The 25,768-nt window shown below is 37.6% G+C and overlaps 1 protein-coding gene across 14 annotated transcripts in view; it reads right to left on the bottom strand.

Annotated features, from left to right (window-relative positions):
- The window catches only part of KDM4C (lysine demethylase 4C), a 411,111-nt gene that overhangs the window by 234,951 nt on the left and 150,392 nt on the right, over positions 1–25,768 (bottom strand). The window contains exon 9 of one of the 14 annotated variants that reach the window (XM_072841289.1): positions 17,454–19,895. The exons of 12 other annotated variants lie outside the window; for them this stretch is intronic. In XM_072841289.1, coding sequence (XP_072697390.1) covers positions 19,851–19,895 — 45 coding nt within the window. In that variant the 3' untranslated portion in view covers positions 17,454–19,850. Of the gene's footprint in view, positions 1–17,453; positions 19,900–25,768 lie in introns of those variants that run through there. One more of the 14 variants, XM_072841291.1, reaches the window with a different exon arrangement.

Below are 25,768 nucleotides of genomic sequence, written 5' to 3'. Positions count from 1 at the left end.
CTATATTCTTTCTGTGGAGAAACAGTTGAAAATGTGACTTTCTATACATTCAGGAATTTTATAAATTTTTGACAGTTTGTACAATCAATTCCATCTCTGATAAAAAGCATAAGGTACCTTTCAGTAGCTGATATGCTAAACTTGTAAGCAAATCACCTGATTCTTCTATGCTAGTATAAAATATTCGATTCTTCAGCCCCTGTCCAGTACTGCACATATGGGGCAACATGATGGCAGGACTGTACTACGTAATTACTTCCAGATAATTATAAAACCATCCTTTGATATTTTGTGGCTATTCAGCACTAGCAACATTTAACTTTTAAAAAGAATTTTATCTGCCTTTAGTAAACAAAAAATGTTTCAAATGTTTAAAAAGTTGCAATTCTGACAGAACATAAACAAACTTGCTGAGCAAGGTAAAAGACACTGTAATGTGGTTCAGGGTCAGCCTCAGAGAAAGACAGTGAATTTGAAAGTGCTCTGAAAGCCACGGCTCCCACCTCTTTCTTGTACATCACCCCTTGTGCACCCACAAGCACAGTGATTCTCAGCTGTGGGGCCATTTGCTTCCCACACCTCGTATCCTGCACACACACACCCCTCCGACCAAGGCATCTGAAAATGCGTGGAGACTTTTCTGGTTGTTACCACTGGGAGCTAATACTAACATCCAGTGGGTAGAGGTCAGGTAGCAGCTAAAAATGACTGTAGTGCTGAAGTCAAGAAATCTTGCACTAGTCTAGATGACCAGAGGACAAGGATCATCTACTACTTGCAGAACTCTGCTCAACCGTATCCCCAGGCACACAGTGGGCACTCAATTATGGGACAAATGATTGCAATGTGTACATGAAAATTCATGTCAGTGTGAATTCTTAAGCCATCATTTGACACTCTTTAAAAAGTTTCTTTTTCTTCCTGCTACTGCCTCAAAGATGCTCTGGAATGACACAGTACATATATCATATGATTAATGTCCTTAACTGCAGCTCTGCCCTGGAACAGAGAGGTAAAGGAGGAAGGCACACTGGCCAAGATTCCAGTTCCACCACATGACATAGGAAAGTTCTTCACTGACAAGGACTTCTGACTACCTGCCAACAGATGACCTCTCAGACCTCTGACCAGAAAGGTTACTTCAGTCATTTTTACCTCTAAGAACATTTGCCTCGTGCAACAACTTTCCATACAAGCTACCCAGCATTTATCAATGGCAGTCGGGGCCCTGCAGTGTTTCGCACCTTGGGTACAGCTGCTGTCAAGTCTGCAGTAACCATAATCTTTAGGTAAAACTTTTATTTCACTATAAAAGGCTTTAAATATGAACATGCCTGGTGATAAATTAGGTTGACAGGCATTTCCTTTTATTATGATTCAAAGGAAGACATATATATCTATCATGTTGTTTGGTATAAACAACTTATGAATGTAGTCATAATTCATTTAGCTTAACTAGACTACAATTTCACAGAATTAACATACCATGGCTATAAATTACAAGTCACTTACACTTCTTGGAGTTGTCTTATGAACTCTAATAGGAACTCATAAATTAAACAAATCTAGAAATGACAGTAGCTGTGCACTTCTTCAGTAAATCTGACCAGTGTAAAAACCCATGAAATGGCTTTTCCAGTTTTTCAGAGTAAATATGTGGCTCTGTTACCTGCTGGTATTGTGCTACAATAACTACAAACAAGAAAAAGCCAGAATGCTTAAAATTCATTAGGCAGGTAAAAATTCAGAAATAACAATACAGAGCATACTCTCTAGGAACCCATGACAGACATCATCATCTAAAATGCAAAAGAAAAATGACAATGATGCAATGAGACAGACCACCACTCCAAAAAGAGAAGAGGCAACTGACACCCTCTCCTCCATCTGTTACTGCATAAGATGAACATAAGAGGCCCAAGACTGGAAGGTGGGACTCTGCAGGTGTTTTCAAAAACTATAAAGCCAGGAAGAAAGCTTGGGGGCTCTCCAGCTCTCCTCTTCTTACCTGTTTCTTTTAGAGAAAGTATCTGGAATAGAGCTATCTCAGACCAAGTCATTTGGTCTTTGGGTTCCTGGATAGCTCTAAAAAGGGATGAAAAAGGTGTCGGAACGACTATGAATGGTTTATTCCAGGTGTTAGGCTTTGAAAGAGAGGCATAAAAGGGATCTTATGATTTCCCCCTAAGACTGTACAATACCTTCTAGAAAACCCTATTCTTTCCTCTCTAGTGATGTTATCATATGAAACCATAAACTTTATAACCGAACTATTCAAGAGAAGAAATGATACCTTACTCAGAGCTATATTATTTTCCTTAGCTACTGTCACAATAATTAGGTAATTTCTACTGAAAATGCTCTTTTAGTAGTTTTTTGAATTGTGCTATTGTTGTCAATTGTTTGACAAAGTGTGGAGTTGACAAGTAAAGGACAGAACTATGAATCAGTTTGGAACCATCTAGTTGGAGAAAACTTTTCTTTGCCCTGCAATGAAAAGAGAATCTTCAAACAATTAAAAAAAAAAAAAAAGGCAGCTTTGCTCTTTGCTAAAAGTCCCAAATGTTGTTTACAAAATCAGGAGTAGCTGAATGCAACTAATGCATGCCCATCCCACAATCATTCTTTCCCTTGGATGAGTAATATACTTGGAGGTCACACCATATGACAATCCAACGTTTCTGTGCCCCTCACACATGGATTCTGTAGCTTTCTAGTGATGATACTTTCATTATTACAATCATAAAAATATGTACTCCAAGTGTGTGCACTTTACTGTAGAGGAATGTGAGGCTCAGAGGGCTAGGTGGATTGTATAAAGCTGTCCAGTTAGTAAGGAGCATAGCCAGAGTATGGACCAAGCTCTCAGATTCCAAAACTAAGCACATACCACCCATCATCATGCCACCTCAGTTGACATGGCTTCACTGTAATATGGACACCCTGGTTCCATTTTCCACATTTTCTCTAATCAAGGCACAGTTTAGATTAGAGAATAGCTTTCATACCACACATCAACTTTGTGAGAATAAATACCCATTCACAGAGGCATACATGACAGAGATCATCTGCAACACAAGACACTTCTGGGAAGGAACCGTGATTCTATGCACAGAATAAAATGGTCCTCTGAGAAACAGGAGTCTCCATGTTTCATATCTAATCATTGCAGTGGGATCATGACCCACAAATATTCTTTGATGTGGCTACCACCACTGTTGCTACTGCCATTACTGTAGAGAAAAAAATTTTACCCTAATTTCATCATGATTTTGACAAGCTCTAAATTGACCAAAATGCAGTCCTTCTTTGCTTGGAAAGAATAAGGTCGCAAAAGAAAGGTTGCAATGAAGAATGGAGAGGCAAATCTAAAAATCTCCATGAAAAACTGGCCATAGATTTCAGTCTTGCAACTACTCATTTTGTAAAGAAAATGAATGGTGGATTTAGTTTGAAACATTTATAATAAAATATATTAAAGGATTTGTGATACAAATAAATATCAAAAGTGATGACTAGTGGTATTTTGCAGAGCATTATCTTTCTAAGCAGCTGTGTGCCAGAGAGAATTTGCACATGTGTTTTCAGGGCATTACAAATAAAAGAGGCTATAACAAAGTCATTATTTTCTAACTCTCTATGCTGCAGCCTGAAAAATATCACAAACAAGAGGTCATGCTTCATGCTAATCAGCCCTTCTATGAAGTGAGTTCAGGAAAGCTGGCAGGTCCCTTGCCCATCTTAACCATGTATGAAAGTACAACACGTGTTCACTGTGAAGAGGAGCATGACTCAAAACAGCCTATCCCTTAAAACACCATCTCAAAACTACAGTCATGACTGAGGATGCTGGAAAAGGTTGTGGTACTAGGAACACTGCCTCAGAGCACTACAAGCTCCCAATGAGGTCTGTGGACAAAAAAAGGGACACCACTTCATGTGCTCTGCTAAAGGAAAGAAACCTATCTCTGAAACCAACAAGCATACCAGCAGGTTCTCCACCTAAAGCTATGTAGACATTTGAAAATGCTAGGTCCCTGAGCCTAGTCAGATCTCACAGACCAACTGTCCAGAAATCTTTTTCTGAAAAATAACACATGGTAAATATTCCCAGCTCTGTGAACCATATGATCTTTGTCACAACTACTCAAGTCTCCCATTGTAGTATAAAAGCAGCCATAGATAACACATAAACAAATATGAATAGCTGTATCCCAATACAACTTTGTTTACAAAAAATGGCAGGGGCCATAACTTACCAACCCACAACTTAGAAAAATAGATGAGGTGGCATTTGACTCTTTAACTAGACAGTCAACACAAAATTAAAAGACAGGAGTTATCAGCACCCCACATCACCATTTTTGAAAGAACTAAAGGAGGCTCTGGAAATAAAGCACAGTCAGAAGTGGTACAGCTCTGGTATATAATCCAAGTTAAAGGCTACAATGTGGAAAGAAGCCAAAAGATTATAACTGTTTTACAAAACAAGAGGAAGCTGGAATTTTTTTTTTTTTAAGTGCTAAATTTTAAGAAACATTGCACCATTAATTAGTGGCTGGTCACACTTTCCTTTCCAGGAAACATACTTGGTAAGACTGTAGCACAAATTCCACACAAATCTGCCAGCAAAAAAGTGGGAAAATTGAATGATTAAGTGAATCCAGATCAAAGCCCTCCCTGCTCAGCTCTGGAGAAGGAGCCTTTACACACAGCTCTGTGGAACCTAAGTAATGGTCCATTGCCCTCTATGTAAAAGAAAGGGCAAAACAAGGACAAGGAACAATATGGTGGACAGCTTTGCCTCCATTCAGAGATAAAAAATAAAAATGTTTCAACATACACAACTGTGTGCATTGAGCCTCTCATCTTTCTGTGCTTTATCCTACCTAAATAACTGAATGATTACTCTTGTTTCATATCACCGACCAAAAAATTATCCTAAAATTTTATGTCCATTCCTCCCAGCCAGAAGAATTTCTACTAAAACATAGGGAGGCATCCAGACATAAGCTATATACTAGAAATCTGGAGATTGCCACTATCCAGTTACCAGCACTGTCCTTTTAAGCCTGCATGCAGCCTGCATGCACTCACCCATGTCTGAAGGGGAGGCCCAATGATCTAGCATTGAACTTCCATAAGTATATGATGGTTCACACTAGCAAATTAAGAATTCTCACTCTTTGAAAGAAATTCCCTAATGTCTCCTGAGTAACTAGAAATGAAAGCAAAATAATTAGGACCAGCCTTCAGTTCTCAAGCTGCCATTTTCTGTCCCTGGCCAAGTTAACCCAAAATTAAACAGAACAAGAATTTTCTCCCCAAGTTCTAAAACCCATGAAATAGGGCAGCCCGGGTGGCTCAGTGGTTTAGCACCGCCTTCAGCCCAGGGTGTAATCCTGGAGACCAGGGATAGAGTCCCATGTCAGGCTCCTTGCATGGAGCCTGCTTCTGCCTGTGTCTGTGCCTCTCTCTCTGTCTCTCATGAATAAATACATAAAATCTTTTAAAAATAAAAAAATAAAAAATTATAAAACCCATGAACTAGGAAGAAGGTGTAAAAATTCTGGCCACTTAAGAAATTCTGAATGAACTAATAACTACTGGCTTTGATCCTCCTTCTTTTGGACTTAGGTGCTCTTTGAAAATCACTTAAAATGGTAAATCATTTAAAGTAGACATTCTTAATCTTGTAGAAATTGCTGTTTACAATCTGATAAAAAGCCATGGACCCAAACTCCAGAAAAGTGCACATATAAACATATGTAACGATTTTTCTCATAACTTTATAGGGCTTACAGTCCTCTCCTTGTACTTAACTCCTGAAAGGAAGAATAAAAGATCATGTCCTGTGCATTGTGCCTATCTAGCTTGGCAAGTGTAGCTATCAGAATAGTTCATTATCACATAGAATCTTTAATTTTATTCAATATATGTGCAAGAATTCTGCAGTTCTAAGAAAGCACAGAGAAAAGCACAGCCCCCCTTTTCTAGGAACAAAAAAAAAACAAAACTGTAGCCCAAAGGCATTTACAGGACCAAGTACTAAAAAGATTGAAATTAAGCCTCAGGAAAAAGCCATATTGCATGAAGAAGGGTACGTTTGCTATTTAGACACTGAAAGATACACTGATTCATAACCAATAAAAAATAAAGGGATTGAAGATAGGGAGAGAACAATTCCTTTAGAAGGGGTGCTGCCTGGTCAGCTCGATGTGAAAACAGAATAAGGTATATGCTTGGGTAAGAAGAACACGTAGGGCCTCTGGGAAATACTGCCTGCAGACTTCCCCACAGCCTATGTGTGCTGTATATGGTGCCCACAACAGGAGCAAGGTGAGATGGTGGCATACTAACAAAATTAGTGCATTTTACTATCACCCAGAACTAACTCGATAACAACATTGAAAAACTCTCAGTTCTCTCAAAGCTCACTAATCATATCTGAGGATCAGCAAGCAAAGGTCAGCATGAATTGGCAAAATGTTTGTGTAACATCACCACTGAGACTTTATTTAGAAACAAAGCGTTGCTCTCTTAAATACATACTGTTTTCAAAGTGTATCAAAATCAATTTTATATTTCTTATTCTAATAAAAAAAAAAAAAAGCTTGATAGTTTAGGTAGCTTAGGACTATCTCCAGAGTAATTTGAAAAGCAAATGGATTGATTAGATTATTACTTTTGAAGGACTGAGTGCGACTCTTGAAAATGAATGCAAACAGCCAAGTTAATTCAAACCATAGGTCAAAGCAGAATGAATCGTGTTTAAATCTCTCAATTTTATCTTCAAAAACTGAAGGCAGAGAGTCTTTACTCCATTATGGTTCAAAATGGCTGAGTAAGCTAAAGTTATTAAATAAACAGACTATTATATGCCATCAGTTCAATCAAGTGCGAACACTCTGGCTGTCAACTCTTAGTGAAAAGAAGATATTTGATGTTTTTCATAATAAATATCCACTCATAAAATGTGCTGAAATAAACAAAAAAGATCTATTACCAATTCCAGTTATTTCACAGAGAAAAGTTGGCAAGAAATTTCTAACATCTAAAATACAAAAGTATCAATTAATCATGAAAATGGCTCTAATAATGTACTACATTTTGTTACATATTACCATATTCATCCTGATGCCTTAAACCATTTATAAAGACACCATATAAAAATGCCAGTACTAGTCATCTCAGGAAGCAAAAAAATTTTTTAAAATGTGTTCAGTCCCCACCCCAAATGCAAAATTAAACATGCTCACTGGAGTAATACTGAAAGTAACAAAGGATACCATGAGGAAAATAATAACCACCTAGGAAGTACAACATTTAATGTACTTTGCTTATACTCACTTAAGTGTGCTTCTGTCATGGGAACAGTACTTCACATGATGGCTGTCTTAAGACATACTGAACAGGGTCCCATGGCACTAAATATTCACCTAACAACACTGCTGAATGGTTCCATAGTATTCTAGGTAACTGCACCATAATTTATGTCACTAATCCCCTACTGCTAGACACTGTCAGCTGTCAGGTGGTTTTGTTTTGCTGTTTTAATTACAAATAAAATCTTGCATTTATCTGTACCTATTTCTTCCTATCTATTTCCTTACCTCAAATTCTTAGAAGTAAAATACCAGATCATAGAGAATGTACATTTTTTTAAGTTTTTCAAACATTTAAAAAAAAAAAGTTTTTCAAACATTTTCTCAAATTTCCTTTCATAAGATCAGACCAATCACTAGCAATACGTGTCTTAAGCCAATTTTCATCTTTATAGTTATATTTCTTAAAATATAAACTAAATAATAGCATAAAATCTTATTACCTTACTGCTAATACTAAAAGGATAAAGACAAGGAAACATATATGCTTAAAATGACAAAACATCAATTTTCATAAACTGTGTAATAACACAAAAACCATTTAAATAATATTGCTAGTTCCTGCTTTTATAACTTTACTCCCAATTTATACACAAAGTACACGCAAAGTACTAAATTTAAGGAGCACCTGGGTGGCTCAGTCGGTTAACTGGTTAAGTGGCTGCCTTTGGCTCAGGTCAAGATCTCAGGTTTCTGGGACTGAGCTCTGCATCGCTCCCTGCTTAGCAGAGAGCCAGCTTGTCCCTTTCCCTCTGCCTCCTCCCCCACTCATGCAAATGAGAAAGCGCACGGGCGCGCTCTCTCTCTGTCTCAAAATAAATAAAATCTTTTTTTAAAGGGCTAAATTTAAGTAAATCACACTAATGTTTTTATTTGTAAATGAATTTGAGCATCCCTACACTACACACTTATTTAATCTTAAACGTATAAAATATGTGAATGATAGTCAAATTCTTAATGTAGTGTTTTAGAATAACAATGTTATTTCTAAATTGTATGCCTATATGTCACTGCCCCATCATAATGACATATAGCACTCAACTAAAATGGGTCAATTCTGGTTATAAAAGATACTCAACAGCCTCCACCATAAATACGCATTGTTGACCCCACTCAGTTTCCAAGACATTCCTCAAGTTCTTAGAAAGCTGACTGAGGGGCAGCCCTGAGTGGCTCAGAAGTTTAGCACCACCTTTGGCCCAGGGCATGATCCTGGAGACCCTGGATGAGTCCCATGTTGCGCTCCCTGCATGGTGCCTGCTTCTCCCTCTGCCTGTGTCTCTGCCTCTCTGTGTATCTCTCATGAATAAATAAACAAAATCTTTAAAAAAAGAAAGCTGACTTCCAGCGACAAATGAAACATAAATTCTACTGTTTACATTATCAAATAATCTACTATAAGAAATTACTACCACTGCTGCATCTCTTCCAAGGAGTTAGCTGAAGCTAATGAATGCCAACAAATAATTGCTACAGAACTCAGGCAGTTTTGCAAAGTTACTCATATTAAAAAGAAATAAATTTCTGTGTAAGTCATAAAACAGTTAACTTTCTTTAATGCAGCCAATTGGTAACTCTTAAGATTACAAATTCAAAAGGCTGATACTGCAATTAATATCAGGTAACCTTACTTCCTTTCAGAGGTAACCATAAAAATGGATATTTATTTTATAAAGCTGAATTCAAGCTCAACTGAATAAGAGATGCTATAGCACCTCTCCTAGAATAAAAAGGAAATCAAATTATAATTGGAAGCATAAGAATGAGTAAATTTATAATGAATAAGTAACAAATATGGGATGGAGAGACCAATAAAAACAATGAAAACCCCCACACAAATGCAAATTATTATAAAAGTGTACAGCAGTGATTGTCAGTCCTGACACATATAATTTCCTAAAAAGTTTGTAAAAAATACCAATTAATAGTCCACCCACCCAGAGATTCAGACTTTCTTATTCCGGGATGAGGTCCCAATACTGATTAAAAATTCTCCAAGTGATTCTAACAAACCTCCATATTAGAAGATGATAAATAGATTAGAGATAAACTGGTTAAAAATTATCTTAAAACACAATTTCAAGTAAACAATATGAAACAAAAAGACATGGAAAAAAATTAAGTTTGCAGGACACCTTTGTGGTACAGTCAGTTAAGTGCCGGACCCTTGGTTTTGGCTAAGGTCATGATCTCAGGGTTGTGAGACACTGCCAGTGCTAGACTCCCAAGAGTCTGCTTAAGGCTCTCTCTCTTTCTGCCTCTCCCCTGTTGTATGCATGCTCTCTCTTCCTCCCCCTCTCTCAAATAAGTAGATAAATCTTTAAAAAAAAAATTCTTTGCTCTGCCTCACACGATACAATGAAATCAAGTCTAGAAAGGAAATCATAAAATTAATAAATGATAATCTAAATGACTGTGGCTATAATAGCCTAAGTAAGGAAGCCTTTTTGGGCAAAACATCAAATGTTGAACATATGGGTTAAAAATGAAAACAGGCAGATATGACCATCCCTAATTAAATACAAAACTCATATAACAGCAAGAAAGCACTAACAAGAAAATAGAATGTAAAGGACAAACAGGAGGAATTTTCTTAAAACATAAAATTATGAATAAAGATGAAAATGTTCAATCTCTTATAGAACTGAAGAAATGCAAATGGAAGCAATTTCCATTTTTTCTCAATAAAATTAGAAAAAAAAATAGTGTTCATACCCAAAGCTATTTAAGGGTACAGAGCAAAAGACATAAAGAAATATAGCTGGAGAAATTATAAATTGACATTCTTGAGAGAAAATTTGCCCAACAGAGTGAATATAAACATCTTCCAGAGATTGTCCTGGGAAAGACCTAGAAATGCATTCCCATGGTTATATGTTTGTTAATTTACAATAGTAAAAGATTTTCATTTGCTTCTGTTAAAGGCAATGCCCTCCTCCATTTAAGTTTCCTCCTCCTCATTTTACATTATATCAGTTGGCAGTAGAGTAGTTGCTGGAAAACTGGGATCTGGTCAAGAGGAGCCAAGTTGAGATGCATTTGAGATGAGAGGTAAAATTTTAAATAAAAGTAGTGAAAAACCTTTAGGATTACCTGGTAATACATTTAATGAGAAAGAATGAAAAATATAAGTTTTCTGATTGAACATGAAATACTGTCATCAACAACAACAAAAAAAGTAAAACTAGGGGTGCCTGGATGGCTCAGTGAGTTAAGCATCTGCCTCCGGCTCAGGTTCTGATCCCAGGGTCCTAGGATCAAGTCCTGGCAGGGAGCCTGCTTCTCCTCCTCCCTCTGCCTCTGCTCCCCCTGCTTGTGCTCTCTATCTCTGTCAAATAAAAAAAAACTTTTTTTTTTTTTAAAGTATAACACATAATGTAACTCTTCAGTGACACATTGGTTAATGAGTGTCACCAATTCAAAAAATATATATTCAATATGTATTTATTCATGTATACATGCACGTTCACAAAGACCTGGAAAAACCTGGAAATATTACAGCTTGCATATGAGAGAAAAATGAAAGAGGTTTATCCCAAATCTGGGCATCAATCCTAAAAATCTGCCTATCATTATATTATGAATAACATGTTGTGACAAAAGAAATGTGTGGTTTTTTTCTTTTAAAGATTTATTTTATTTATTTTAGAGAGAAAGAGAGCACATGGTGGGGAGGGAGAGAGGGAGAGAGGGAGAGAGGGAGAGAGGGAGAGAGAGAGAGAGAGACAATGAATCTCTCTGGTGCAGGGATCAGCCTCACCCTGAGATCATGCCCTGAGCCAGAACCAAGAGTAGGATGCTTAACAAACTGAACCACTAGGCTCATTCTTTAAAGATAGATTGTTAAAACTGCTGTACCAATAGTATTAATTACAACTACCTCATGATTTTCCAAGCATTAGTAACGACTTGCACCGCTGGTCACAGGAACAACACAGTAAGATCATGCTCATCCAATGGCAAATAAGTAGACGTAATTCATTTGTACTAAGAAATTCATTAAAAAATCATTCATTTGCCACAAATTCTCATTTGAATGATGTAAATTTTGCCATTTAATACTAATAGAAAAGATATGTCTGTATCAAACAAAAATATCTTAAAATCTGTGGGTTCCACTTGTGATGCTTCTGACTTAAATGACATTAAGTACATTTAGATACTCTATTCCCTTTCATGACCAGGAAAATCTCCTTTTCAATGTATTTAACATCCCTGAAAGCAAATATAAGAACACATTTTGTCTGATTCAAGACCATAACATGTGAAAACTTTTTTTTGCTTTTTCTTTTTTGCAATCTTCAAGAAATATTAGTATATATCTTAGATTAAAACTCACTCTATTTTATAAAAGATTATTAGATTTAAGCCATATGGAAAATCTGAAAAGATAATTAAACATATGTCTATCATTTCCAAGGAGCATTCAAAACCATCTAATTTCAGATTAATAAATTTAATAAGCACATCACTAATCATAGCAAGTAAATCTTACTTAAAAGGTAATGACTTTGTTAAAATTAAGTTAGCTAATTTAATCTTACACCATTTTCCTCTTAATCCTGAGTTCAAAAAACAAACACTTAAGCAAATGAGTATCAATACAAAACACACCAATGGTACGTTTAGATGCTTTGCAATCTCAAAATCACTTTGAGTTTATGCTGCCCAAAATAATATTTATACATACATTTTCACAGCTAGAGTGTCAGGTAAAAATGATTTGTTTAATTATTTGGAGACCACTCTTCCATTGAACTCCCTCAAATCACCTAAACAATCCCAAATCCGACAGTAAGCCTCTACTAAGTATACATAATTCCCCATGCTGTGCAAAGAGGCAAAAGATTCTACTTTATTTGACTATGAGCTTGTTCCTGATGGTTTGGTTTAGAGGGCATCTACAGAAAATATATCCAAGTTAATTTTCTTATCCAAAAGTAACCCATATGTTTTAGAGGAAAAAGAACAGAATTTTCACAATGACAATGAGTACCAAAATACTTTGTTAACTCCTAGGGTGCCTAGGTGGCTCAGTCAGTTAAGTGTCTGCTCAGGTCACAATCTCAAGGTCCTGAGATCAAGCCTCTCATCAGGATCTCTGCTCAGTGAGGAGTCTGTTCTTCCCTCTCCCTATGCCCCCTACCTGTGCTTCTGTGCGCCCTCTCTCTCTCAAATACAATCTTAAAAAAAAAAGATTAAAAATCTCCTGAAATTCTATCACATAGGTAATCACTGCATGGTATTTTAGAATATTCTTTTTTCCCCCCTATGCTTCTATGTTCCTCATCTTGAACTTGATTTCACTATATAGAATAACAGGGTAAAATTGTCACAAGAAAGTAGATTGTCACCAGAGGTAGACTTTCACTTACAAAAGTACATAATCAATTAATAACAAAATCCACAGATCTAAAACAAAGGAAAAAGTAGTCATGAGTTCACAAATTCTAAAAAAAGAAATATAACTGAGGGAAAAGCACAATGAGCCACAGTTTATGCTAAGACTAATGGCAGAGTGAAATTCAATGAAGTTCAGGACACATGAAATGTAAATGGATACCGTCTTATGTAAAAGAAGTAGCCATAAGATTCTGCACCTAACCAAGATTACAAAACTTTTATTTTTTTTAATATTTTATTTATTTATTCATGAGAGAGAGAGAGAGAGAGAGAGAGAGAGAGAGAGCAGAGACACAGGCAGAGAGAGAAGCAGGGTCCCTGCAGGGAGCCCGACGTGGGACTCGATCCCGGGACTCCAGGATCACGCCCTGGGCGGAAGGCAGGGGCCAAACTACTGAGCCACCCAGGGATCCCCGATTACAAAAGTTTTAGTGGCTACTAGCGATGGGGATAATTACAGAAGGAAAAAAAAGGCTCTAGGTCTAAAAAATGAGAAAAATTAATACAGCAAACAGACATAATAAAGGGAAAAGGAAACCAAATGTAGATATATTTTTGCTAAATTACAAGAAACCAGCTTCATCTTTAAGAATTAGCTTACTATTTCTCTACAACTTTTAGGTAATTAATATTTCCCTGAAACACAATATGGCCAAACCTATCCTAAAGGAGATGAAAGCATATACATTCAGAATAACTACTCTGCAAATTAATATCCACAATCCCTTCAAAAAGGGATGTTGTCACCCGGATTCGAGGCTGTAAAGGAACAGGGGTCACACAGGTTCAGAGCAGCATTGTGCCACACTGCCAAGCTCACTCCATTGCAGATAAGAAGAACATAGGAAGGAGATCCGTGTGCAAGTCAGGAAGGCAAATTCATCAGCAGCATCAAAGCAAAAAGAACAAGCTTCTATGTATACACACTAATATTCGACTTCATTATAATGAGTTCTCCTTCCAGAAATTCTAAGGAAAGATAATTAGAATTTTCATCATTTCTTAATTTCCTTGGAACTTGGAAAGCTTTATTATGCACACAGATATCTTATGCACACAGGTGTTCAGTAGAGGCTTATTTGCTTATTTATTTATATTTTAATTTCAGTAGAATTAACATACAGTGTGTTATATTAGTTTCAGGTGTACAATACAGTGATTCAACAATTCAAACACTCAGTGCTCATCATGATAAGTATATTCTTAATCCCCCTACTCACCTCCCCTTTGGTAGCCATCACTTTATTCTCTATATTTAAGAGTCTGTTTCTTGGTTTGTCTTATTTTATCCATTTATGTCTTAAATTCCATATATGAATGAAATCCTGTTATTTGTCTTCCTTTGACTGACTTATTTCACTTAGCATTATACTCTGTAGATCCATCCATGTGTCGCAAATGGAAAGATTTCATTATTTTTGATGGCTAAATAATATTTCCTTGTATATATATATATATATATGTATATACATATGTATACACCACCACTTCTTTATCCATTCATCAATTGATGGACACCTGCACTGCTTCCATAATTTGGCTATTGAAAATAATGTTGCTGTAAACACAGGGACACATATATCTTTCCGAATTAGTGTTTTCATATTCTTTGGGTAAATACCCACTAGTGGAATTACTGGATCATATGGTACTCTTATTTTTAATTTTCTGAGGAACCTCCATACTGTTTTCCTGTAATGGCTGCACCAGTTTGCATTCCCACCAACAGTGAACGAGGGTTCCTTTTTCTCCACAACCTTGCCAACATTTGTTTCTTGTATAGGCTTTTTTAGTTTAATCCCAACTGCTTACTATCACATGTCCAAAACACAGAAAATCAATTTTCAAAGAATGAGATTTCATTAACAGTCCAAAACACCTGTATTGGAAGGGAGCAAATTCAAATAGCCACAGAACCAGGCAGGTAACGTAAATAAATGCAGCAGGCCAGGGCATCCACCAAATACCTGGGCAGACACTAGGAGCAATAGGGCCCGAAATACCTCTGTGTCTGACTGGAGAAGAGCAAGCTGAGAAGTGGGGGACTGGAGAAGGCTTGCATGGTCTGAAGAAGACAGCCTCTGCTTGGCTCCTGGCAAATACTGCCCAGGAGTATCAGAGCAGTATTTTCCAATCATCCCAGTTTTCCAGTGAACCTGTAACTCCAGTTTTATGTGAAACCTCCTGATAATTTAAACATTGACAATATATGCGATTCAAACATTTCTAAAACACTGTGAACCTCTCTTGTGCATATACATACTTCATCATGGCCTATAACTGTTAGGTACTGATTGCCGGGCTCCTGGTGAATCTGCTGTGATTTCAGGTTGAGAATGATCATGGCAAGGAGTAGTCAGCCATCTCTGGCTCTGCTGCCACAAGGATGAATATGAGGGTAACGGTGATACATCTGATAATGTTATTCCATTTCTCTCTCTTTTGCTTCTCTTAGCTACAAGCATATTCTGCTTTCCTGATAACTCCCAAGGGAAAAAAAGATTAGATTATTGTCCCGTGAAACATGTAGTTTTTTTTTTAAGTTCCTGTGTTCTATTGCTTCATGAATATGTCCCATTAATATCATAACAAATTTGTTTTACATAGTTTAAGCTATTGTACTTTTACTTCTAAAAATAAATGCTTTTGAAAAATAATATTTTAAATATAAAATTAAGTCACAGGAAGCAGAGAAAACTATTCTTGAAGACAGCAAGGACAACCTTAGAAAAAGAAGCAGAGGCAAAATTAACTATCACAAAACAAAACAATTTTGCATAGCAGATACTACAAATAGAATATAGAAAATGTATCTAGTATCTTATGCTGGACCCATGCTGCACCAAAACAGCAAAATTTTACACATCCTAATCTTGAAATAAAAAGATAAAGTATTCTTCCTTTAGGGATCTGTCCACAGAACAGGAAATTATACCAAACCTATATTTTAGGATAAAATTCACAGAAATAAAGTAACTTCATTCTTCATCAGTCTCATCTAAAATAGGAACGCATTTTCTTAGCTGTCTCTGACACCATTCATCAGAGAAAGAAGAATAAAATCTACATTCACATCTTCATTATATTAGTTCCTTTCCTCAAGTCCTACAAATTACTGATCACTGTCCAGTAGAGAAGGGAAAAGTACTTTCATCCTTACTACATCAAATTAATTAATTAATTATACTATAATTTAACTCAACATAAAAAAACTTTAACATGGAATTAAAATTTTAAATCATGTATGAACAGCAATATATACAAGGCAATAAACTAATTTCTGTGAGGAAATAATATGGGTCATCTGAGGAGAGAAACCCACTATTAATGAACATGTACAGGATTGGTTTCAGAGCTGAAGACATTTGGAAACTAAGCCTGGATGTGCTTATGGAGAGAAAGAAACTCCACAGGTGAAGATCAAGAAAATGGGGCGGGGAAAGACACTGAGGATATATGACTCAGTTTGGAAAGAAATCTCCGTTCTCTCCTCTCAGGCATGAGGGTATCTATCAGTCTGAACAGGATAAATATTTTGAAGTTTCAAATCAAGAAAGATATGAAGTACTATATAAAGCTCACATAATGATGAGAGCCAAAGAGAAACCAAAAAAAAAGATAATAAAATAATTTCTGGGGAAGAAAAGTGGTACAGTTATATATTTAGTGATGTATGGATATTTATAAGCCTAGAAAAATGAATATTTCATTTAAACAAGATGCTGGTAAAATATATAACAGAAATGAAAACTCAAGTATTTAAATATTGGCTATGCTTTTTCCCCATTATTTCAATGTAATTATGAAATTTTATTTTTTTTAATTTTTTTTTAATTTTTTTTATTTTTATTTATTTATGATAGAGAGAGAGAGAGAGGCAGAGACACAGGCAGAGGGAGAAGCAGGCTCCATGCACTGGGAGCCCGACGTGGGATTCGATCCCGGGTCTCCGGGATCGCGCCCTGGGCCAAAGGCAGGCGCTAAACCGCTGCGCCACCCAGGGATCCCTAATTATGAAATTTTAAAGGTGAAATGACTTAAATAATATTTCTGCCTTGCAGATGATGTTAAGTCTCTCACATTCAAATATTTATTGCATTAGTATTAATTCTCCAGCATTTGGGTCCTATTTTTGTGGGGGGTGGAACTGAAAATTGTCATGATTCCCACAAAAACATTTAAAAGTTATACTCATCTTGTTCTCCATAGTGACAATGATGGGTAGTAATTGCTCACATTTTGAAGCTCAAATGATACTCAGGTTGAGAACTGTTATCTCTAGGTTTAGAACACATGTGACAGGGACAAGAAATGTGGTCTCTCACCAGAGGATAAAACCTAAATCTCCTCCTCAGAGTTCGTGCTTGTGTGTGTGTGTGTGTGTGTGTGTGTGTGTGTGTGTGAAAGAGAGAGAAAGAGAGAGAACAGGAAATGATGGGAGTCACTTGCTGATTGTCACATACTAATATTCAAATCTATCTTTAAAAATATGATTAACTTTTAAAACATCAAGGAACATTCATCTATTAGAAACACACTTTTTTTTTCATTTTATTTTATTATTTTTTTATTTTTTTTTTTTATTGGTGTTCAATTTACTAACATACAGAATAACACCCAGTGCCCGTCACCCATTCACTCCCACCCCCCGCCCTCCTCCCCTTCTACCACCCCTAGTTCGTTTCCCAGAGTTAGCAGTCTTTACGTTCTGTCTCCCTTTCTGATATTTCCCACACATTTCTTCTCCCTTCCCTTATTTTCCCTTTCACTATTATTTATATTCCCCAAATGAATGAGAACATATAATGTTTGTCCTTCTCCGACTGACTTACTTCACTCAGCATAATACCCTCCAGTTCCATCCACGTTGAAGCAAATGGTGGGTATTTGTCATTTCTAATAGCTGAGTAATATTCCATTGTATACATAAACCACATCTTCTTTATCCATTCATCTTTCGTTGGACACCGAGGCTCCTTCCACAGTTTGGCTATAGTGGCCATTGCTGCTAGAAACATCGGGGTGCAGGTGTCCCGGCGTAGAAACACACTTGATGCCTATGCATCACCTTTAAAATATCTATTCTGTTTCTGGGAAACTATACTCAATGTAATGAGGTATAAATAAATTTAACATCAACACCCTCTAAAGAATGTTTATGATAAAACTGTAACAACACTAAATTTTACATAAGAATGAAAGAAGCTAATGGCAGAACTGAAAAATATAATACAATTTCACTTTGAGTAACAGGTTTATGTAGTATTCTAATTAAATGAAACATGAGTAAGTTAACTCCAATGATATAGCTACCATTTTATTGTTGGTATATCTGGAAAATAAAAGTTTATATAAGAAAAACAATTTTAACTATCCTTCTTCTTTACTCAGACTCTCCTTCTTCCCAAAATTCATAAAAACACAAGTTTTGTGGGGCACCTGGGTGGCTCAGTTAAGCACCTAACCCTTGATTTCAACTCAGGTCGTTATCTGTGGATCATGGGATCAAGCTCTTCATCAGCTTCACGTTCAGTAGAGTCTGCCTGAGATTCTCTCCCTCTGCCCTTCCTGCCACTCTTGCATGTGTTCTCTGTCTCTCCATTAAATAATTTTTTAAAAAAGCACAAGTTCTGTAAAGTAAAACCATCCCAAATATATGATAGAAGATTAAAAAATAAACTTCTAAGCCACACACAGCTCTTCAAAAGGCTCTGCAGTGCTGTGATGACTTGGAGATTTCTGGCTTCCCAAGGGGAAGCTATAAAAATCAGGCAGACTTAAGACAAAGCCAGCTTTGGGTTAGCCAACTTAAAAATCAGTGGAGTTTTGGATGACTGTTCTCATTTAAAGTACTTTCCCAAACCAGCTTTGTACAGTTGGTTTCAATTTTCCCCTTCTTTGACATTGTTAAGCTATCTTTTCAGCCTTTAGATAGAAGGAGCAAAGAAAATATTAACTTCCTTTACAAAAGAACAAAAGACTTACTGTTTCATTTTGTTCTCCTGAAAAACTTTTAGACCTGAGTTTTACTCTCTTCAAAAAAGCATAACCTTTCTGTTCTAGCTGCAGTATTCTTTGGATTATAAGTAACTCTTAAAATGGGCGTTATGGCATGGAAATAAATAAAATAAATACATTTATTTTCAACTGTTCAGGGGATTGCACCCCTAACCCCCATGTTGCTCAAAGGTCAACTGCGTATTAAATTATATATACATAGGCAGCCTGGGTGGCTCAGTGGTTTAGCCCAGGGCCTGATCTTGGAGACCCAGGATCCTGGAATCCCACGTCAGGCTCCCGCATGGAGCCTGCTTCTCCCTCTGCCTGTGTCTCTGTCTCTGTCTCTGTCTCTCTCTCTCTCTCTGTCTCTCATGAATAAATAAATAAAATCTTTAAAAAAAAGAATTAAAAATAAATAAATTATATATACATACACATACATACACATCATTCAAGCAAACATGGAAACCTCTGGCGAGAGGTTTGGCAGAAGAGATCTGGAGAACACCCTGTGTATGTAACTAGGATAAATTACTCTGTTTTGTTTTATGTAGATGAGATATGTTGGCAATTAGTAAAAATGTTGAAAGAAACTAAAATGATAACATGCTGGCTCTGCTACAAGAGAGAACAATACCCAATGATATAGAGGAGTACAGGAAAATTGTTTTCAGTCACAAGAATAAGCCTACTATGTTACAAATAAGACGAAATATTTCGCATTATCCCCAAAGAAAACCTGAATGTGCTAAGTAACCCTACCAGATAAATACCTCCTCAGGAGTATACTGTTATGTACAATATAAAGGAGAATTTCTTAGGCACTGTTCAACTATTTACCTTTCTACCAACCAAGGACCGTGTATTTTTAAAAGCTGATTTGCATTTTTTGTTTTCAGATTCAAACTTTAACTATGAAACTCAACTAAAAAAATGAAAAAGCACACACACAATAAGGGGAAATAGGAAAAACTATGTGCAGATTGCCAGTTCCAACTTCCTTAGATCCCATCCTTTTGGCTGTTTATAGAGAGTCTCTCCTGCTCACCTCCCATGAAAATCTCAGGGTCTTGTACTCCTCCCTTCGTGACAGCACCTAAATTTAAACTGCCTTGTTGAGATTCAAAATTAAAAAATAAAAATAAAAAATAAAAAAAAAAAAAATCAGACACACACAAAAAAACTGATCTTCAATTACTAATGTAGAATTTCTAAGTCAAACAAATACATTTTAATATTTAGTACACTTAGAAACACCAAATCAGGATTACAGTCTTCCACTTAAATTCTACTTTTTCTGATCAATGTTGAACTCTAAAAGCACATTAAGTTTACAAGTGTGATCTACAAAAATTATCTCCCTAAAAGGTATTTTGAACCAGAAGGCTAGCAAGAGCCTTTTGGGAGTTTGGGGTTTTGTTGTTGTTTTTTTTTTTTTTTTAAGATTTTATTTATTTATTCATGAGAGACAGAGAGAGAGAGGCAGAGACACAGAAAGAGGGAGGAGAAGCAGGCTCCATGCAGAGAGTCTGATGTGGGACTCAATCCCAAGACCCCAGGATCATGCCCTGAGCCAAAGGCAGATGCTCAACCAATAAGCCACCCAGGCGTCCCAAGAGACTTTTGATAAAAAGAAATTACAGATGTTACTGCCTTTGCAGGAATAACTCTAGCTGCTGCTGATGAGGAGGAGGAGGAGGAGGATTCTTTTCGAAAACCTGCAATGTTTCTTCTTAAAGCCTAGAAACCTATTGTTTCTTTTTTTAACTCTGAAAGCTACGTAGGTAAGAGACCATTAAGTCTTGTAAATACAATAAACATCAACAGGGGAGGAGGTGCAAGATGGCGGAAGAGTAGGGTCCCCAAATCACCTGTCCCCACCAAATTAGCTAGATAACCTTCAAATTTTCCTGAAAATCTACGAATTCGGCCTGAGATTTAATGAGAGAACAGCTGGAATGCTCCAGTGAGAAGAGTTCGCACTTCTACCAAGGGAGGAAGACGGGGAAAAAGAAATAAAGAAACAAAAGGCCTCCAAGGGGGAGGGGCCCCGCGAGGAGCCGGGCTGAGGCCGGGGCGAGTGTCCCCAGGACAGGAGAGCCCCGTCCCGGAGAAGCAGGAGCTGCACCAACCTTCCCGGGCAGAAAGGGGCTCGCAGGGAGTTGGAGCAGGACCCCAGGAAAGAGGGGGTGCCCTCGGGCTCCCTGGGACAGTAACAGGCACCTGCGCCCCGGGGAGACTGCTCCGAGCTCCCTAAGGGCTGCAGCGCGCGGCGGGACCCAGAGCAGCTCAGAGGGGCTCGGTCAGAGGAAGAGGGCCAGAATATGTATTTGAACAAATCCTAGCTGAAAACTTTCCTAATCTGGGAAGGGAAACAGGCATTCAGATCCAGGAAATAGAGAGATCCCCCCCTAAAATCAATAAAAACCGTTCAACACCTCGACATCTAATAGTGAAGCTTGCAAATTCCAAAGATAAAGAGAAGATCCTTAAAGCAGCAAGAGACAAGAAATCCCTGACTTTTAAGGGGAAGAGTATTAGGGTAACAGCAGACCTCTCCACAGAGACCTGGCAGGCCAGAAAGGGCTGGCAAAATATATTCAGGGTCCTAAATGAGAAGAACATGAAACCAAGAATACTTTATCCAGCAAGGCTCTCATTCAAAATGGAAGGAGAGATAAAGAGCTTCCAAGACAGGCAGGAACTGAAAGAATATGTGACCTCCAAACCAGCTCTGCAAGAAATTTTAAGGGGGACTCTTAAAATTCCCCTTTAAGAAGAAGTTCAGTGGAACATTCCACAAAAACAAGGACTGAATACATATCATGATGACACTAAACTCATATCTCTCAGTAGTAACTCTGAATGTGAACAGGCTTAATGACCCCAACAAAAGGCGCAGGGTTTCAGACTGGATAAAAAAGCAGGACCCATCTATTTGCTGTCTACAAGAGACTCATTTTAGACAGAAGGACACCTACAGCCTGAAAATAAAAGGTTGGAGAACCATTTACCATTCAAATGGTCTTCAAAAGAAAGCAGGGGTAGCCATCCTTATATCAGATAAACTAAAATTTACCCCGAAGACTGCAGTGAGAGATGAAGAGGGACACTATATCATACTTAAAGGATCTATCCAACAAGAGGAGTTAACAATCCTCAATATATATGCCCCGAATGTGTGAGCTGCCAAATATTTAAACCAATTAATAACCAAAGTGCAGAAATACTTAGATAATAATGCACTATAATTGGTGACCTCAATCTAGCTCTTTCTATACTCGATAGGTCTTCTAAGCACAACATCTCCAAAGAAACGAGAGCTTTAAATGATACACTGGACCAGATGGATTTCACAGATATCTACAGAACTTTACATCCAAACTCAACTGAATACACATTCTTCTCAAGTGCACATGGAACTTTCTCCAGAATAGACCACATACTGGGTCACAAATCGGGTCTGAACTGATACCAAAAGATTGGGATCGTCCCCTGCATATTCTCAGACCATAATGCCTTGAAATTTGAACTAAATCACAACAAGAAGTTTGGAAGGACCTCAAACACGTGGAGGTTAAGGATCATCCTGCTAAAAGATGAAAGGGTCAACCAGGAAATTAAGGAAGAATTAAAAAGTTTCATGGAAACTAATGAGAATGAAGATACAACTGTTCAAAATCTTTGGGATGCAGCAAAAGCAGTCCTAAGGGGGAAATATATCGCAATACAAGCATCCATTCAAAAACTGGAAAGAACTCAAATCCAAAAGCTAACCTTACACATAAAGGAGCTAGAGAAAAAACAGCAGATGGACTCTACGCCCAGCAGAAGAAGAGAGTTAATTAAAATTAGAGCAGAACTCAACGAAATCGAGACCATCAGAACTGTGGAACAGATCAACAGAACCAGGAGTTGGTTCTTTGAAAGAATTAATAAGATACATAAACCATTAGCCAACCTTATTAAAAAGAAGAGAGAGAAGACTCAAATTAATAAAATCATGAATGAGAAAGGAGAGCTCACTACCAACACCAAGGAAATACAAACAATTTTAAAAAACATATTATGAACAGCTATACGCCAATAAATTAGGCAATCTAGAAGAAATGGACGCATTCCTGGAAAGCCACAAACTACCAAAACTGGAACAGGAAGAAATAGAAAACCTGAACAGGCCAATAACCAGGGAGGAAATTGAAGCACTCATCAAAAACCTCCCAAGACACAGAAGTCCAGGGCCAGATGGCTTCCCAGGGGAATTCTATCAAACGTTTAAAGAAGAAATCATACCTATTCTACTAAAGCTCTTTGGAAAGATAGAAAGAGATGGAGTACTTCCAAATTCGTTCTATGAGGCCAGCATCACCTTAATTCCAAAACCAAAGACCCAACCATAAAGGAGAATTACAGACCAATATCCCTGATGAACATGGATGCAAAAATTCTCAACAAGATACTAGCCAATAGGATGCAACAACACATTAAGAAAATTAATCACCATGACCAAGCAGGATTCATCCCCGGGACACAAGACTGGTTCAACACTCGTAAAACAATCAATGTGATTCAACACATCAGCAAGAGAAAAACCAAGAACCATATGATCCTCTCATTAGATGCAGAGAAAGTATTTGACAAAATACAGCATCCATTCCTGATCAAAACTCCTTCAGAGTGTAGGGATAGAGGGAACATTCCTCGACATCTTAAAAGCCATCTATGAAAAGCCCACAGCAAATATCATTCTCAATGGGGAAGCACTGGGAGCCTTTCCCCTAAGATCAGGAACAAGACTGGGATGTCCACTCTCACCACTGCTATTCAACATAGTACTGGAAGTCCTAGCCTCAGCAATGAGACTACAAAAAGACATTAAAGGCATTCAAATTGGCAAAGAAGAAGTCAAATCTCCCTCTTCGCCGATGACATGATACTCTACACAGAAAACCCAAAAGTGGGATCCCTGGGTGGTGCAGCGGTTTGGCGCCTGCCTTTGGCCCAGGGCGCGATCCCGGAGACCCAGGATCGAGTCCCACATCGGGCTCCTGATGCATGGAGCCTGCTTCTCCCTCTGCCTGTGTCTCTGCCTCTCTCTCTCTCTGTAACTATCATAAATAAATAAATAATTAAAAAAAAAAACAACCCAAAAGCCTCCACCTCAAGATTGCTAGAACTCATACAGCAATTTGGTACCGTGGCAGGATACAAAATCAATGCCCAGAAATCAATGGCATTTCTATACACTAACAATGAGACTGAAGAAAGAGAAATGAAGGAGTCAATCCCATTTACAATTGCACCCAAAAGCATAAGATACCTAGGAATAAACCTAACCAAAGATGTAAAGGATCTAGACCCTAAAAACTATAGAACACTTCTGAAAGAAATTGAGGAACACACAAAGAGATGGAAAAATATTCCATGCTCATGGATTGGCAGAATTAATATTGTGAAAATGTCAATGTTACCCAGGGCAATATACACGTTTAATGCAATCCCTATCAAAATACCATGAACTTTCTTCAGAGAGTTAGAACAAATTATTTTAAGATTTGTGTGGAATCAGAAAAGACCCCGAATAGCCAGGGGAATTTTAAAAAAGAAAACCATATCTGGGGGCATCACAATGCCAGATTTCAGGTTGTACTACAAAGCTGTGGTCATCAAGACAGTGTGGTACTGGCACAAAAACAGACACATAGATCAGTGGAACAGAATAGAGAACCCAGAAGTGGACCCTCAACTTTATGGTCAACTAATACTCGATAAAGGAGGAAAGACTATCCATTGGAAGAAAGACAGTCTCTTCAATAAATGGTGCTGGGAAAACTGAACATCCACATGCAGAAGAATGAAACTAGACCACTCTCTTTCACCATACACAAAGCTAAACTCAAAATGGATGAAAGATCTAAATGTGAGACAAGATTCCATCAAAATCCTAGAGGAGAACACAGGCAACACCCTTTTTGAACTGGCCACAGTAACTTCTTGCAAGATACATCCACGAAGGCAAAAGAAACAAAAGCAAAAATGAACTATTGGGACTTCATCAAGATAAGAAGCTTTTGCCCAGCAAAGGATACAGTCAACAAAACTAAAAGACAACCTACAGAATGGGAAAAGATTTTTGCAAATGACATATCAGATAAAGGGCTAGTTTCCAAGATCTATAAAGAACTTCTTAAACTCAACAGCAAAGAAACAAACAATCCAATCATGAAATGGGCAAAAGACATGAAGAGAAATCTCACAGAGGAAGACATAGACATGGCCAACATGCACATGAGCAAATGCTCTGCATCACTTGCCATCAGGGAAATACAAATCAAAACCACAATGAGATACCACCTCACACCAGTGAGAATGGGGAAAATTAACAAGGCAGGAAACAACAAATGTTGGAGAGGATGCGGAGATGCTCTTACACTATTGGTGGGAATGTGAACTGGTGCAGCCACTCTGGAAAACTGTGTGGAGGTTCCTCAAAGAGTTAAAAATAGACCTCCCTTACGACCCAGCAATTGCACTGTTGGGGATTTACCCCAAAGATTCAGATGCAATGAAACGCTGGGACACCTGCACCCCGATGATTATCGCAGCAATGTCCACAATAGCCAAACTGTGGAAGGAGCCTCAGTGTCCATCGAAAGATGAATGGATAAAGAAGATGTGGTTTATGTATACAATGGAATATTACTCAGCCATTAGAAATGACAAATACCCACCATTTGCTTCAACGTGGATGGAACTGGAGGGTATTATGCTGAGTGAAGTAAGTCAATCAGAGAAGGACAGTGTATGTTCTCATTCATTTGGGGAATATAAATAACAGTGAAAGGGAATATAAGGGAAGGGAGAAGAAATGGGTGGGAAATATCAGAAAGGGAGACAGAACATAAAGACTGCTAACTCTGGGAAACGAACTAGGGGTGGTGGAAGGGGAGGAGGGTGGGGGGTGGGGGTGAATGGGTGAC

Source organism: Canis lupus, chromosome 10 (assembly GCF_048164855.1).
Source record: "Canis lupus baileyi chromosome 10, mCanLup2.hap1, whole genome shotgun sequence".
NCBI lineage: Eukaryota > Metazoa > Chordata > Mammalia > Carnivora > Canidae > Canis > Canis lupus.
The sequence above is the reverse complement of the archived record's forward strand: the minus strand, read 5'-3'. Positions and strand labels throughout refer to the sequence as shown.